Source organism: Bos grunniens, chromosome 13 (genome assembly GCF_055505025.1).
Source record: "Bos grunniens cultivar Pamir isolate PY7600 chromosome 13, Bosgru_T2T1.0, whole genome shotgun sequence".
NCBI lineage: Eukaryota > Metazoa > Chordata > Mammalia > Artiodactyla > Bovidae > Bos > Bos grunniens.
The window spans coordinates 41,428,105-41,444,639 of record NC_141177.1 but is presented as its reverse complement, the minus strand read 5'-3'; the positions used below and the strand labels follow the sequence as shown (position 1 = coordinate 41,444,639).

At 54.0% G+C, this 16,535-nt stretch overlaps 2 protein-coding genes across 2 annotated transcripts; both read left to right on the top strand.

The window, feature by feature from the left end:
- The first annotated feature begins 3,283 nt into the window (after nt 1-3,283).
- LOC147360844 (putative cystatin-16) lies at nt 3,284-7,322 on the top strand. The gene is made up of 3 exons (XM_086333662.1): nt 3,284-3,794; nt 4,894-5,004; nt 7,136-7,322. Exons 1-3 carry the CDS (start codon nt 3,594-3,596, stop codon nt 7,214-7,216), a joined length of 393 nt encoding a protein of 130 aa, XP_086189788.1. The 5' UTR covers nt 3,284-3,593; the 3' UTR covers nt 7,217-7,322.
- Nucleotides 7,323-9,653: 2,331 nt separating this feature from the next.
- LOC147360843 (putative cystatin-15) lies at nt 9,654-14,559 on the top strand. Its single transcript, XM_086333661.1, has 3 exons — nt 9,654-10,469; nt 13,336-13,446; nt 14,373-14,559. Exons 1-3 carry the CDS (start codon nt 10,026-10,028, stop codon nt 14,451-14,453), a joined length of 636 nt encoding a protein of 211 aa, XP_086189787.1. The 5' UTR covers nt 9,654-10,025; the 3' UTR covers nt 14,454-14,559.
- Nucleotides 14,560-16,535: the final 1,976 nt, after the last annotated feature.

Below are 16,535 nucleotides of genomic sequence, written 5' to 3'. Positions count from 1 at the left end.
CTCTGCCCGGCTCCTGGCAGTGATGGGGGAGTGGGAGGTGTGTGCTGACAGCCCTCCCGAGAACCCTCCCAGAAAGCCCCCATCCTCCCCACTCTCTGCTCGCAGGGGCTGGAGCCAAGGCATGAGACCAGGCCAGTGCAGCCATCCTGCTCCAAGGCACTGCCAGGTGAGAGACAAGACCCAACCCCCGGGGGACAGAGCAGCAGAAGGGCTCGACCTGCTCCCCAGGCCTCCCACCATGGGGCCCTAAGCTAGCCTGCACTTCCCTGGCCACAGGCATGTGTGCCCACCGGTGGGACAGGCTAAAGCAGTGGGGAGAGGGAGCAATTTCCACACAGGATAGATGGGAGCTGGGGACTTGATGCCCTGCTCAAGGGACCCCTCACCCCAAGGCACAAGCTCCACACTATCTTCCAGGCACCCCAGTGGAATGGAGCCCCATTGGCCGGTATCACCTGCTCACCAGCATCCCTGGACTGCCCACCCTTCCCCACAGCACTGCATGCCCTGACACCACCAGCACTGTGGGGCCCCCTCTTATGGCCTGGGCACTTCGGCCAGAAATGCCCACATGGAGCTCTGCCCCTCTCTCCAGGTGGTGGTGCTAGGCTACATTTAAGGCATCTCCAGCCACGACAACGTGCGGTTCCGTGTCACAACCACCAAGGCTTGTTCCTATTGCCGGATTGGGAGTGCTGGCCCAGGACTCCCAGGGCACATCCCACCCTCCCCCGGTACACTTGGGGTCCCCTGGTGCTGCGCCAGGCCTACTGTACTGGGCTCATCTCCCCTCTTCTGACCTGTCTTCATGTGCCAAGGCAACTGCTGTGCCCCAATCCTACTGTGTTTTCAAAAGTAGTTTTCATCTCAAAGAATCTCCAATTTAGGGGAATGCTGTAATTACAATGCAAAGAAGTGTTTCCCCTGAGGCATTGGAGAGGAGTTTGCCAACGTGATGCCCATCACCCTCAGCGTGTGAGTGAGAGACACCCACACACAGGTGAGTCTTCCTCTCTAACCACAGTGCAACCAAGGAGTCCAGGGTAGAATGCAGAGGTGTCCCCTGTTGGTGCTCAGACCCATCAGCTGTCAGGGACAGGCAGACACCCTGCTTCGCCAGTAGCTGGGCACCAGGACATGGAAGTACCTGTCCTGCCAGGAGCTCCTGGAGAAAGGGGCATCTTCATCTCCTTCCTTCGGGGCCACTCCTCAGACTCTCACTGACCTCATGACTGTGACCTTTCTGCAGGGTCACTATTTTGTAGAGCTTCCTTAAATTTGTGTTTGCCTGATGTGCACAGCAGCCTGGCCGCCTGGCACGTGTCCTTCTGGGAGCAGAGGGCAGTCTGGGCATCTCTCCTGCCTGTGCCCCCGACCCCCAACATCACGGTAGGCCCCCCACCCCACCCCACTGCCCTGAGAAATGGCAACTCTGTTCTCCCAGCAGGTGCCAGGCCAGCCATCCTGGTCCCTCTCGACTTCTGAAATAGCAACAGTCAGACCTGCTAAGGGCTAAGGAGTAGTCATGTCCTGTAGTTGCATGTTTAGTTATGGATCTATTATCCCAGGGTCAAGGTCAGAGGTGTGGGGTGAGGAGGAGGCCTGCTGACCTTGGTCTGCTCCTTGGGCTTTCATATGGCCTTCACCAGCATCCCTGTCTTCTCCAGTCTCCAGGTTCCCCCCACAGTGGTATTTTTGCCAGATGCTGAGGAGAAATGCCCCTGAAGAAAAGGCATCTTCCCTGTCTCAATTCAGGGAACAAAACCTAGAGTGCAATATCTGCCAAAGAGGACTGTGATGAATATCCCAGGATTTCAGTGGAGACCATGAAGAGCTGCATCCTAAGAGTGAAAGTCAACTGGAAATACATTGTTCTCAGAAGCCCTACTTTGAATGTGCATAGAGATCAAAAAGGAAACAACCTAGCATTCTACAGTCAGCAAAAATATTGCTCAAAAATGAAGACAAAATAAAAACATTTCAGCCAGCCAAAGAGAAAAGAAATCTCACAAATTTCAAAAGATTGACATGGTTCAGAGTATGTTTTCTGCTCACAGTAAACTGCAATAAAAACTTAATGTGATAACCTCTGTATTGTGCTGTGCTTAGTCACTCAGTCGTGTCCAACTCTTTGAGACTCCATGGACTGTAACCTGCCAGGCTCCTCTGTCCATGGAATTTTCCAGGCAAGAAGACTGGCGTGGGTTGCCATATCCTACTCTAGGGGATCTTCCCCACTGAAGGATCGAACCCATATCTCTTGTGTCTCCTGCACTGGGAGGCAGATTCTTTACCAGTAGCACCACCTGGGAAGTGATGATCATACAGTCAAGTGATACTCAACGTAAGTAACAGGAGTCATCACAAGTGGGATAAATCCTCTAAATAAAATAATGTTAGACTGATTTTAAAACCTACACGCTGTTTACCAAGACACATACTTAATTATTAAGGCACTATCTGCAAGTAAAAAGATGGATAAAGATATATCATGGAAACGCTAGTGAAAGCATTGCTGGAGTGGCTACTCTGATGTCAGACAAGGCTGACTCCACAGCGAGAGCATCACTGGGATGTAAAGGGATCACTGATGAGAATAAAATGGCCCCACAGCTCTGTTTGTACAAGCAGTTAATGACAGTGTCTCAAATGTACACAGTTATGAGAAAAGGAGACTAGATACATCCACAATTATCATCACAGTGAGAGATTTTTAACACCTCTCTCAGGAACGGGCAGAAAAACAGATCCAAACACAAACCTAAACCAAACAAAAAATAAAGTAAAGAGAGTCCATATGAGAAAAGTTGGGTCACACAGGTGACCTGAGATACATCAGTATCTGCTAGAGCCTGCTGGCGGTGAGATGCGTCAATACCTAACACTGCGCCTGAAGAATGCAGAGCATACAGTCTTCTCAAGAACCTGTGGCATATTGGTCATAAAACAAACCTCAGTAAGTTTCAAGAAGAGACATAATAGGAAAGATACTCTCTGACTGTAGTGGACATGAGCTGATAGTCAATAAGAGAGAAGACGGCTGGGAGATCAACTACGGTTAGAAGCTCCTATCAGGGCAGTGGGGAGGACAGCTTCACCTAGACACCCCCGCGGCTGGCTGCATACCCCATACTCCCCTGGGCTCGCCTGGGGGCTGTTGCTTCCAGCCAAGGCCACAGGCAGCCTTGGCCACTGCCCAGGAATGAGCTTCCTGGCGCTCCCAGGACTTCACGTGACTCCGGGAGTCCCTGCTTATACGGCCCTGAAGGCAAACGGGGGACTCAGGGCCCAGCAAGCGTGGGACACTCACAGGATGAAGCCCTGGAAATGAGGGGGACAGAGCCTGCTGGGTGCAAGTCCCTACCTTCGAGGTTTACGTGACCAAGGAGGGAATGCGACCCCCCACTTGGCCTCTGTTTGGTGTCCACAGGAGAGACTGGCCGGGGATGCTGCGGAACGGCTGGGCAGAGGCCCCCTCAAAGCAGGAGGCCAGCAGCGCAGGGCTGTAGGGGATACAGGCTGTGGAGGGCGCCCCTGCCCAGAGACCACTCCCACGCCCCTGTCAGCTGTCTTTCGGGCTGAGGTCGAGCAGCATGTTTCTGAAGGCAACTCTGCTTCTGGGGCTTGCTGTCCTGGGCATGCATGTCTGGGCCATTCAAATGGAATTCGTAGACATTAGTAAGGACCTCGATTATTTTGTGGTGTCTGTGGAGTTCGCCGTGGCTTGGTTCAACAGTGGCAATACCGAGGAGCAGGCCTACAAGCTGCTGGAGGTGAGGCGAGCCCAGCAAAAGGTGAGTGACAGTCATGGGCCGGGGCTGTGGAACGGCTCACCCCAAGCTGGCCTGGGTGAGCAGGGCTCTGATGGGAGGGTCCCCCGCCGCACACACTCCTGAAGGGACTGGAGGCGGCCGCCCTCTTGCACAGATGACCCTGGCTTCCTTCACATGCCCTCATTTCCTGACTGGCCGGCCCTTCCCTGGGTTGAGTCCAAGCCCTGGACTCGGGGAGGCCAAGGGCCCCTTGAGCATCACTGTGGCCACTCCTGGCCCTGATCTCTCCTAATCCTGTCCTCGCCTGGGGTCTAGCTGCAGTGCAAGGTGCTGGGCATGTGTGTGTGTTTGTGTGTATATGTTTGTGGCTGGTGGCTTCAGCTACGGGCATTTCTGAACCCTTAAGGAATCAGCTTTCTAGACAATTCCAGGTCAGAGCCCTGGAGGTGTGTTCCTCCCTGGTGAGATTGCTGGCCACATCCCTCTTTGTGTCTGAGTTCTTTCAAGTCCTCACCACCTCTCTGTAGGGGACAAGATTCTATCTCATGATGACTTCTTAGAGAAGGTGATGGACACACAGAGCAGCACCCAGGTCAAAAACACCCACCTGGATTAAGGTTTGCCCTTGGGTGCTGAGCCCCTGGGTGCCCCAGGAGAGATGGAGGGTCCAGCCCCCAGGCCTCTGTCCTGGTCTGGATGTTTCCCCCTGAGGGACAGCACAGCTCTGACAAAGGCTCAGTGGATGCGCATTTCCGGCCCCCTCCCTAGAAGGCGCCGTGCAATGCCCTCTGCGTGTCTGGCTAATACGACTGAGAGCTAGGGGACATCAAGTGTGCTGTGCGTGTACTGTCAGCCCCAGGTCCTCTGTCCCATGACACCCCCCACCCCCCGCCACTGCCGTGGACTGGTGATACGCCTCCCAGGTCCCAGTCATCAGGAGGAGCAAGACAGGGAAGTGTCCAGGGCTGCTGAAGCTGCACTCAGGGGCATCTTTTGGTTGGTATGTTCTTGTAGAGAAATTGCACATAGGTGCGTGTCCTATTCATATGCATAGTCTAGTCCTTCGCCCACTTTTCTACTGGATTCTCTACCCTTCTGTTTTCTAATTTCTCCTTGGCAGAGCTGGACAATGATATATTTAATGGAACTGGACCTGGGCCGCACAATTTGTAAGAAACACGACGAAGACATTGACAACTGCCCCCTGCAAGAAAGCCCAGGAGAGAGAAAGGTTTGAGAATGAAAACAACCTGAGACGGAAAAATCACTTCAAGGAGGGCGTGTTGCCAAAATCTTGGCTCTCTGTGTCCCAGTGCCAAGCAGAATTATGGAGAAAGAAAGAGTGGCTTTATTACCTTGCCAGGCAATGGGGGAACACAGAAGGCTAGTACCTCAAAAACTGTGCCCCCTCTCCCTGGTGAGTAGGGAAAGGTTATATAGTCAAGCAGGAGTGTGTGATAAGGATGAAGGAAGTGACAGTCCTGCATTATTTCTTCTGCAGTTTTCAAAGGGAGGGCTTGCTGTCAAGGTTAGGGTATATGCAGCGTCCCAGGCAGTCATCTCCTAATCTCTATGAGCCTCTGCCTCGGGTGGTTTCGGTGCTGCCTCTCCTTTAATTAGCAACAGTTCTGCCCTTTGGGCTTCCCCGGTGGCTCAGATGGTAAAGAATGTGCCTGCAATGCCAGAGACCTGGGTTTGATCCCTAGGACAGAAAGATCCCCTAGAGAAGGGAATAGCTACCCACTCCAGGATTCTTGCCTGGAGAATCCCACGGACAGGAAAGCCTGGTGGGCTACAGTCCATGGGGTAGCAGACTCGGACACGACTGAGCAGCTAACACTTTCACTGCCTTTTGGAACTCCTTATTCCCCACACAGAGCACCTTGCTACTGATCCTTCTAGTGACCAAGAAATCCTTCCAGGACACCAGCCACCTACCTGGAGGTGGCATCAGGTTTCACAGGTTAAAGGCTGAAGCCCCTGAGACACCTGTCCCTCATTCAGATGCCAGTTGCTCAGAATTTCTGTCCAATTTGACCACACATCAGGGGTTCCTATCTCCCCCTCTTCAGGCTTGATTAATTTGCTGGAGTGACCTACAGAACTCAGGGAATAATTAGCTTTCCTGTCTTATTAAAAGATATAGTGAAAGGACACAGGTGAGCAGCCAGACACAGAGATACCCAGGACGAGGTGAGGGAGGGTCCCGAGCACAGAAGCTTTGGTGATTGAGGTGCGTCACCCCCCAGTACAAGAACGTGGTCACCCACATGGGTGTTCTGAATCTCAGGTCAGGATTTGGGAGGAGACTTCCTCCGTTGGCATGACTATCTCCAATTCCATCGGTGGGTTTTTCTAGTAACCAGTCCCCAACCAGGAGCTCACTAGAATCACCTCAGTAGAACAGAACATGCTCCTGGAGTTCTTATCACTTAGAAACTTACAAGGGATTCAGATGCTGTGTGCCAGGAATCTGGGCAGAGACCACTATGTCTATTTTCTTTACCTCACAGAAGGCTTCAAGGAGGGAGCTTAAGAAAGTCATCAGGGTTGACCCAGGGACAGAACGATGAGTCCAGACCCCTCCTCTCCTGGTCCCAGGGCTCGCCCTGCACAAAGATGCTGCCAGCTCAGCAGCAAACTGGGCCCTGTGCTCACAGCCCGGCTGGCTCACCAAAGACCCCCACAGACCGCCCGCTTTGGGCCCTCCCCTCCAGGGTAGAGGAGCCCCAGCCTCCAGCTTCCTATCAACTTGGGTCCAGGCAGAGGCAGTTCTCCTTGTGGGCCTCTCCTTCCTCTGCTCCGATTCTTCTGGACGGGAGGACTATTAGTTTGCTGGTCGCTCCCACCCTCCTCCTGGTCTCCTGGGCGGCAAGGACAAGGCTCGGTCAATCAGTCCTCATGTCATCACCCTATGGGCTGATGTCTGGTCAATTGGACTGAGACCTTGCATATGGGCCTCAGTGGGGCTGGGGTGTCTCTGGACCCAGCCTTGGAGCTGCCTCCGCGGGGGTGGGTTTGCAGCCATGGTTGGGTGTGGGAGGGTGTCACCTGAACCATCTCCTGGGTAGTCTCCAGGCTCCCCGGGAGCTCACTGGGCAGAACCCTTCAGGCATCGCATGCCCTGGGGGAGAGAACCCTGAGGGGCAGGTCATGGTCCAGCCAGGCACCCTCTCAGGAGCTCCCAGCCTTGATCATGGAGAGCTGAGCTCCACAGCCCAGCCCCAGGCTACTGTTTGATTCTGCTTTTCTTTTCTCTTTAGTGTTTAATGTCCCTTGAGCTCCTGTTACGCCCTTTCTACACCCTCATTGTTACACTGTTCTTATTTTATGTCTTACATAGAATTACTTTTTTTTTTCAGGTGAACTGCACTTTCATTGTGGACTCACGGCCCTGGTTTACACAGTTCACCCTCCTGAACAGCACCTGCCAGCAGATGTAGGGGAATGAGCTCCGGACTCCCACGGCAGGTCCTCTTCCCCTGAAGAGTGAGGGTCTGGAGTCCTAGGTCTGCATGGCACCAGGGCAATTAAAGGCATCTTAGAGCACGTTCTGGGTCCCTGTCAGTTTTTCCTTCTCTCTGATGATTTATTTCCATGGATGTTGTTGCCAATGTCGAGCGATGGAGAATTTATCATTGGTCTCACCTTGGTTGCAAGAGCAGGTACTGAGTTAATCAAGCTCCTCTGACCATGAGAGGTTGCCCTTCCTGGTTCCTCCAGGGCCCTCATGGTTAGTGTGCATATCCATTCATTAATCCATATATTCCTCGTTTCTCTATCATCTGTCCATCCATGTGTCTATGCATCTATCCCTTCACTCATCCATATAGTCAGGCATCCATTCATCTTTCCATCATCCATGCATCCATCTATCCATCCATCCAGACATACATCCATCCTCCCATCATCCACTCTTCTGTCCATTCACCCTCCCATCCCTCCAGTTTCCATCCATTCTACTCAAAAGGAATCCAGACAGTTTTTCCAGGTGACAGCCACCTGTGTCTCTTCTATGTCCATTTCTGTGGCCAGACTCACAGTGGATAGTCCTTCTGGGGTGGGGTGGGGGAGAATGCCCAGGCACAGGAGTGGGAAGTGGGTGACTAAGATGACAGAAAGCTCTTAGTGGACCCCCATCAGGGCATTTGCCCTTGAGCTCATTGACAGATGAGAAAGTCTTCTCAGGGTCTCTGGGGATGGCTCAGAAGATGGCAGCTCCAGTACCCCCTCCCCTCCCGCTCCCTAACCCTTGTGTTCCCCCACTGGAACCCAGCCTGTCTTTCAAGCCTATCAACACAGAGTCACTAGCCCTGGGACAGGCCTGGAGGCTCTAAGGGATCAGGGTGTGGGGGCCCAACTGGGACAGAGAGGCTGTGGGATGCCATCTGGAGGAGGACTGCAGAGGAAGAGGCTTCAGGGGTCTTCCCTCTGCCTTTTGAGTTTGGGGAATCTGATTTGCATGTCCATGGTCATTGGTCCCTTTCCTGGCTGGCCAATACCCATGATGAGGCCGTAAGCACTGGTGAGACAGACCCCCCTCTGCCCTGTCCCCCAGCTCTGGGCAACTCCATGAGCACAGCTGGCCGGAGTCAGCTTTGGTCCTTTGGTACCTGTGTTTGGGATTTCTACATCTCCCCACAATTTGATAAGGGCAAGTACAAACTGATAGGAGTGGGGATGTGGTCATCTGAGCTTCCTTTGAGGGCACTTGAGCACAGAGGAATGAAGCCATTTTTCGTGGGCCCTGGGCTGGACAAGTCTAGCCTCATCTCCTGTCTCCCATCAGAGGTTCTTTGTCCTCCTCTTTTCAGCTGTGCTATGGTCTGAGCTCAGATACACCTGACTACACCAGAGGGCTTTGCACTTGTCCCTGTCTTTGTGCCATGGTGCTTAGCATTCAGACCCAGCTGCAAGGTGACTGTAAGCCCACCACGAGCTTCTGGGGGGACACCAGGGTTCAAGTGAAGGTGGCTAATGTCAACTGCAGCCTCCGTCTGCTGGTTGTAGCTCTAAACACGTATGGGATCAGAAACACAGTGTTTGGGAAACCGATGTAACAGCTTTGCTTAGTTAGGGAAGTTACAAGAGGTCTCTCTGATGTAGGGGTCATCCCTTCTCCCAGTCTCCGGAGAAGTAAAGCTACAAGGGACAGAACCAGAGGGAGGACAGCCAGATTCCTGGTCTGGGGAAGAGTGAAAGCACTGTCTCAACGGTTGACAGATAGTCCACAAGGTGAAAGCCAGATGATGTATACAAAAGTGTAAGAAATCATTCAACAAATTTGATTTGGAGTATTGTGGAGACTTGAGGCTACTCCATGGGACATCCAGTTTGTGTGGCCAGGTGGCCTGCAGGGACCTTACCCTGACATGAGCCCCCAATATGAGCACAGGCCCAAGAGGACCAATGAAAAGCCCAGTGCAACTTCCCCCAGAGGCTTCCCTTCCCCTGTAGCTGCCTTAGATAAGACCCCTGCAGAGCTTTCCGGAACCTGCTCTATTGGTTTGAGTTGACCAATCTGGCCTTAGCCGGGAGTCCAGGGCCTCCAGTGAAGGCGTGCACATCTTGCTCTGTGTTTGGCCCCCAGTCATGACCCTCCCCTCCTTCACCAACAGCATGGGCCCTGCTGGTACCTCGTCCAGAGCTTGAGAGCAGGAAACGTCTGTTTCAATTTCTCTGTGGTCTCTTTGGAGCCATGGCTTGCTGCCAAGCACCCCAGGCTGCACCTCAGTGTTGATTTGACAAATAAACAACAGTTGCAGACTATCCACCAGTGGCCGCAGAGCACACACTCTTTTTGAGTTGATAAGACATTTATCCAAATTCAGCGTATTCTAATCCTGATGTTTCGCAGCCCTTGACCCCCTCCTGGCTGCCATTCACATCCTTTCCAGCAGGGCCCCTGCCTTGGCTGGCTTCCCCCTTGCTCACAGACATTAGAAGCCCCCTTCCCAGTGCCCAGGACAGCTAGGCCCCAGGGCAAGGAGGTCCGCAGATGTGGGAGGTGGAGAGGACACTATCCCAGCCCACACACTGCCCATCACTGTACATTCCAGACGATTCCTGAGGTCATGGGCTGCAGCCAAGATCCAGTTTGACCCTCAGCTGCCCAGGACTCAGGACCCACCAATATCCCTAAGCGTTCCTATGACTCTGCCCATTCTGGGGTGTACTACCATGAGGGGAATTCCAGAGGGCTCGAGACCCTCACCCAGACCCTACTGAGGCTGGTCTGAAGCTGCTCTAGAGATGAGGGGGAACAGAGCCTGCGGGTCCCTGGTGCCCAAGGCTTATTTGACAAGGGGTGGAAACTGGGACATCCCCCAGCCCCACCCCCAGCTCAATTTCCCATCTGGTGATAATGGGAGGATCAGAGAGGAGGAACTGGGCAGAGGGCCCGGTGGGCAGCAGAGCGCTGTGCGGGGCAGGGCGGTGCTGGGTGGGGAGCTGAGGAGACGGCCTCCCAAGCACTTAGCCTCCAGGAAGACGCTGGACAACATGTTCTGGAAGCTGCCTCTGCTCCTGGGGCTTCTTGCTCTGGGGCCTCATGTCTGCAGCTGGATGTTTGAGGACATCGGGAAGACAGGGCAAGAGTTCAGCATGTGTGTGGAGTTTGCCATCCACCACTTCAATGAGCACCAACCAGACGAGAATGCATACAAGCTGCTGTGGGTCAGGAGGAGTCAGCACAAGGTGAGGGTGAGGGGAGTAGGGGAAGGCATGGAGGTGGGAAGGGAGGAGGCTTGGGGAGGGGGAGAGACCCTCCCTGTGGCCCCACCTTTTCCCTGAAGTCAGGCCCCAGGGTTGGGGTGGCGGGTCCGTGGTCTGCATGAAAGGGTAAGAGACCCTTCATTTGGTCAGTGTTAGTCACTCAGCTGTGTCCAACTCTTTGTGATCCCATGGAGTGTAGCCCACCAGGGTCTCCTGTCCAGGGGACTCTCCAGGCAAGAATACTGGAGTGGGTTGCCATGCCCTCCTCCAGGGGATCTTCCTGACCCAGGTCTCCCATGTTGCAGGCAGATTCTTTACTGTCTGAGCCGCCAGGGAAGCCCTCATTTGGTCAAGGATGTTTAAAAATACAAACTTCCATTAGAAGGGCTCCAAGGTTCCAATATATTTGCTGAATGCTTGGAGCAGGGGAGAGAAGGAGAGGGAAGCAGAAGGCTAAGCGAGGAGGGAGATGAACCGGGGGGCAGCACCCCAACTTCAAAGTCCAGGAAGGAGCAGCATCGCAGAGTCGACAGCGGGCCTAGGCCGCTGGGCTCATGGCCCAGCTGGTGAGCTGAGGCACCTCGTGGAGCAGACCACCATTGGTCCTGGGTTGGGAAGATCCCCTGGAGGAAGGCATGGTGACCCACTCCAGTACTCTTGCCTGGAGAATCCCATGGACAGAGGAGCCTGGCGGGCTATAGTCCATGGGGTCGCAAAGAGTCGGGCACAAGTGAGCCACTAACACTGACAAGGATCTCTTGTCCTTTCGTCCAGACCACAGATCCGACACTCTCACCCCAGGGCCTGACTTCAGGGTAAAGGTGGGGCCATGGGGAGTCTCTCCCCCTCCCTAAGCCCCCTCCAGGCCTGAAGGAGGCAGTGGAGATAGCAGGGCCTGCTCTCCTGGGGCTGTTACCCTGGTGATGAGAGCAATCAAGCCCCAAGTTCTCGGATGAGACAGTTGAAAAGGCGGACAAGAGCAGTCAGTGCAGGACTGCAGGGCTGTGGGGAGGGTGGTGTGGGGGGCAGAAGAGCCTTTTTAAAGACTGGCATTCCTGGGAGGACCCACATGAAGGTTTGGGGATAAGAAGGATGGGGAAGCCCAGAGAGGGCCTTGGACCAGAAGGAGTCATGAGTGTCTGCAGGGCCAGGCTGCAGTCTGTAGGTCTGTGTTGCAGAGAAGGGGGTGTGGGGGTGGGGGGCGGGAGGCGATAGCACGCAGGGTGTGGGTGTGTTGGTGGCCGGTCAGGATATTCCCCTCAGAGTATCAGGGACTCAGAAGAAGAGGTTGCTCAGCTTTGTCCAGCGTCTCTCTGGACACTGTGAGAGAAATGGGTGTCTCAGCCTGGGTGCAAGCTGAGACCAGGGTGCAGGAGCCCTGCCCTGGTCTCCGGGTGGCAGAGGAGAGCTGGCTTCTGAGTCTGCTTGGAAATCGATGTGGGGTATGGGTGGGGTGTCAGACGTGGACCCCAGGTCATTGTACTGAGCAGATGGGCAGACGGCACAGAGAGGGGCGGGGGAGACAGGAAGAAGGTCGGGTATCCCCGAGGCAGCCTGGGAAGGTCAGGAAGACTGTGGTTACAGAGCATCAGGGTGGGGAAGAGGGGAGCATGGTGTCCTGAGCGCTCGGCCGGGCGGCACTTTCCCACTGATGTGCATTGCTCCCCCGCCTGTACATTTCGTCTGGATTAACTGTTGTCCAGCTGTTCTGAGCCCAGACCCAAGCCTGACACTGGATGGCCAGCCCCAAGTCGACCTGAGTCAGCCGGGCTCTGATGGGAGGGTCTTCTCCTACACAGACAGCCCCGGCTTCCCTCACATGCCCTCATTTCCTGACCAGCTGGTCCTTCCCTGGCTTGAGTCCCAGCCCCGGACTTGGCAAGGCCAAGAGCGCCTCAAGCATCCGTGTGGCCACTGCTGCCCCCGATCCATCCTAAACCTGTCCTTGCCCAGGGTCCAGCCGCAGTGCAAGAGACTGGGCGTGTGTGTGTGTGTGTTTGTTGGGGGGGGGGTGGGCTGCATCAGCTGCAGGCATTCCTGTACCCCTAAGGAAGCCAGTTTTCTAGAAATTTCTAGGTCAGTGCCCCAGAGGCATTTTCCTCCCTGGGGAGATTTCTGGCTACATCCCTCTCCATGTTTGAGTTCTTCCGAGTTCTCACTGCCTCTCCATAAGAGATGAGATTCTATCTCATGATGACTTCTTAGAGAAGCTGATGAATACACAGAGCAGCACCTGGGTCACAAACATCCACCTGGATGAAGGTTTGCCAGATGAGCCCTTGGGTGTCACAGCTGCCCCAGGAGAGAGGGAACATCCAGCCCCCGGGCTCCCGTCCTGGTCTGGATGTTGCCCCCTAAAGGGACAGCATGGCTTTGACAGAGGCTCAGCGGATGAGCATTTTTGGCCCCCTCCCTAGAAGGAGCCGTGTGATGCCCTCCGGGTGTCTGGATAATGTGATTGAGAGCTGGGTGATGCCAGGTGTGCTGTGCGTGTACTGTCAATGCCAGGGCCCTTCGTCCTGGAACACCCCCCCCCCCGCCCCGCCAATGCCATGTGCTGGTGATGCGGCTCCTGGGTGCCAACCATCAGGAGGAGTGAGGCAGGGGAAATTCCAGGGCTGCGGGAGCTGCACTCAGGGGCATCTTTTTGTAAGAAAATAGAGATTTAGGATGAAAAAGAAAAATATAAACTGATAATAAAAAAATAAGAATATGCACCTAGGTTTGTCCCAGTTGATTCACACATGCGCATTCACACCATTTGCCCATTTTCTATCCGAATCTCCATGTTTTTCTCATTACTGCAAAGTATATACTCACAGAAGTTTCTACAATCTCCCTTTGACAGAAGTTCTCTTTGACGTATTTAATGGACCTGCACCTGGGCCGCACAATCTGTAAAAAACACGATGAAGACATCGATAACTGCCCCTTGCAAGAAGGCCCTGAAGGGAAAAAGGTTCGAGAGTAAAATCAACCCAAAGCATCACAAATCTTCAGAGAATGAAAAAGAATGTCAAGGAGGGTGTGTGAGGAGGCTTAGAAGGCATCAGTGTTGACCCTGGAACAGAATGCAGGGTCCAGGCCCTTCCCCGCCAGGTCCCAGGGCTCCCCCTGCACAGAGATGCTCCCAGCTCAGCAGCAAGCTGGGCCCTGTGCTCACAGCCTGGCTGGCCCACCAGAGACTCCTACAGACCCCCCAGGGCCCTTCCCTCCAGGATGGAGGCTCCCCAGCCTCCAGCTTCCTACGAACTTGGGTCCAGGCAGAGGCAGTTCTCCCTGTGGGCCTCTCCTTCCTCTGCTCCGATTCTTCTGGACGGGAGGACTGATTAGTTTGCTGGTCGCTCCCACCCTCCTCCTGGTCTCCTGGCCAGCAAGGACAAGGCTCGGTCAATCAGTCCTCATGTCATCACCCTATGGGCTGACGTCTGGTCGGTTAGACTGAGATCTTGAAGATGGGTCCCAGTCAGAGAGATGCCCTCAGTGGGGCTGGGGTCTCTCTGGACCCAGCCTTGGAGCTGCCTCCGCAGGGGTGGGTTTGCAGCCACTGTTGGGTGGCGGGGGGGTGTCACCTGAACCATCTCCTGGGCAGGCTGTGGGCTCCCCGGGAGCTCATTGGGCAGAGCCCTTCAGGCATCGCATGCCCTGAGGGAGAGGACCCTGAGGGGCAGGTCATGGTTCCGCCAGGCACCCTCTCAGGAACTCCCAGCCTTGATCATGGAGAGCTGAGCTCCAGAACCAAGCCCCAGGCTACTGTTTGATTCTGCTTTTCTTTCTTCTTAGTTTTTAATGTCCCTTGAGCTCCTGTTAAGTCCTTTCTGCACCCTCATTGTTACATTGTTCTTATTTTATGTCTTACATAGATTTACTTTTTTTTATTTTCAGGTGAACTGCACTTTCATTGTGGACTCACGGCCCTTATATACGAAGTTTACCCTCCTGAACAGCACCTGCCAGCAGATGTAGGGGAATGAGCTCCGGACTCCCACGGCAGGTCCTCTTCCCCTGAAGAGTGAGGGTCTGGAGTCCTAGGTCTGCATGGCACCAGGGCAATTAAAGGCATCTTAGAGCATGTTCTGGGTCCCTGTCAGTTTTTCCTTCTCTCTGATGATTTATTTCCATGGATGTTGTTGCCAATGTCGAGCGATGGAGAATTTATCGTTGGTCTCACCTTGGTTGCAGGAGCAGGTCCTGAGTTAATCAAACTCCTCTGCTCACGGAAGTTTGTCCTTCATGGGTCCTACAGGGCCCTTGGGATTGGTGTTGTATATTCATTCATTCATATATTCTCCATTTGTCTATCACCTGTCCATTCACGCACGCTTCCATCCATCCATTTACTCATCCTTCCATTCATCTCCCCACACATCTATTCACTCATCCAGCCATCCTTCCATGCATTATCCAGCCATGCGTGCATCCATCCTTGCATCACCCGTGTTTTCATCCTTCCATCCTTCCTTCCATTATCCATTCTTCCATTCTTTTTCTATTTATGTTCCAATGTCGCCACCCTCCATCCATTCCACTCAAAAAGAATCCAGACAGTGTTGCAGGTGACAGCCACTTGTGTCCTTTCCATGTCCATCTCTGAAGCCAGACTCACAGTGGATGGTCCTTCTGGGTTGGGGTAGGGGGGAGGATGCCCAGGCACAGGGGTGGGAAGTGGGTGACTAAGATGATGGAAGGCTCTGTCCTCTGTGGAGCCCCATAGGGCAACTGGCCTGGAGCTCAATGATGGATGAGAATGTCTTCTCAGAGTTTCTGGGGATGGCTCAGAAGATGGCAGCTCCAGTCCCCCCATCCCCTCCCACTCCCTGACCCTTGTGTTTCCCCTTTGGAGCCCAGCCTGTCTTCCAAGGCTGTCAACATAGATCACTAGCCCTAGGACGGGCCCTGGGGTGACAGAACTCTTTACAAGCATGTCTCTCTCCCTGGGTCCTGGTAGGGACTGCCCTGAAGTGTCCAAGGGTGTGGGGGCCCAACTGGGACAGAGAGGTCATGGGACACTGTCTGGAGGAGGACTTTGGGAGGGGCTGAAGGGTCTTTCCTCTGCCTTTTGAGCTTGGGGATCTGATTTTCTTGTCCGTGGTCATTAGCTTGTCTCTTTCCTGGCCAATTGGTTCCCCTGAAGGGGTCATCAGCCCTGATGAGACTGCTTTTCCCAAGACTACCGAGGACAACTCTACCAGCCACATCACAAAGACAGTGGCCTGCTCCGCTTTGGCTCCTTGTCCAGCCTGTGTGTAGATCCTGTAACATCCTCACGGTCTGGCAGGGGCATGTACACATTGACAGGGTAAGTCTGTGGTCAGCTAAGCCAGCCTATTGCCCACCCTTGGCTCAGAGCTCCTGGTTCTGAGGGCTGCGGCTCTGGGCCCCACACTGGCCTGGGACAAGCAGGCCCTCCCTGAGGGTCGGCTGGCTCTGCCCCAGGTGAGCATCTTCACCTGAACCCTCACGCCCCTGGGGAAGGCCTGACATCTGCTCTGTTTCATTATATGACGGTAGTTTTCTGTCTTGGAAATCCCTCTGGCTTCATTTCTCTCATCTCCTCTCCTCTCCCACTCATGCCCATCTCTGTGACCTGACATCAGAGAGACACAAGGTCCCCAGGTGGTTGGTGCTTGTGCCCAAGATCTGGGAAATGGTTCCAAGGAAGCCCGATCTTTAGAGATGTGTGAATCCCATGAAGGTATCTTGTCTGTGGCTTGTGTTCTGCATTTGGATCCTGCTCTCTGGAGCAGATTTATCAGAGTAAAACCATGGCCCATCCACTGAGCTGAAGCTCACGGTCACAGGCTCTGAGAGGGCCTGCGGAGGGGACTGGTAAATTTCACGCCCACTGCTGTTGTCATCAGTGAAACCACATTAGCAGGTTGTGGGTGATGACTTACTTCCTTGCATCAGTCACAACCGTGGCCTGTCCCATGTCCCTGTCCTGGAGGGACCTCTCCAGATTCAGCCTAGTCTGAAATCAATAGGGAGGGAAAATATACAGAGAGTACAAGCACACAGTAGAAAAATGGATGCATTGGTTTTAAAAAT

Bases quoted from the DNA above. Each gene is read 5' to 3' on its own strand.
- LOC147360844 (XM_086333662.1), top strand. From the start codon at position 3,594: ATGTTTCTGAAGGCAACTCTGCTTCTGGGGCTTGCTGTCCTGGGCATG. The intron at 3,795-4,893 runs GTGAGTGACAGT...TCTCCTTGGCAG, and splicing joins TGAGGCGAGCCCAGCAAAAG to AGCTGGACAATGATATATTT. The intron at 5,005-7,135 runs GTTTGAGAATGA...TTTTTTTTTCAG, and splicing joins AAAGCCCAGGAGAGAGAAAG to GTGAACTGCACTTTCATTGT.
- LOC147360843 (XM_086333661.1), top strand. From the start codon at position 10,026: ATGAGGGGGAACAGAGCCTGCGGGTCCCTGGTGCCCAAGGCTTATTTG. The intron at 10,470-13,335 runs GTGAGGGTGAGG...TCCCTTTGACAG, and splicing joins TCAGGAGGAGTCAGCACAAG to AAGTTCTCTTTGACGTATTT. The intron at 13,447-14,372 runs GTTCGAGAGTAA...TTTTATTTTCAG, and splicing joins AAGGCCCTGAAGGGAAAAAG to GTGAACTGCACTTTCATTGT.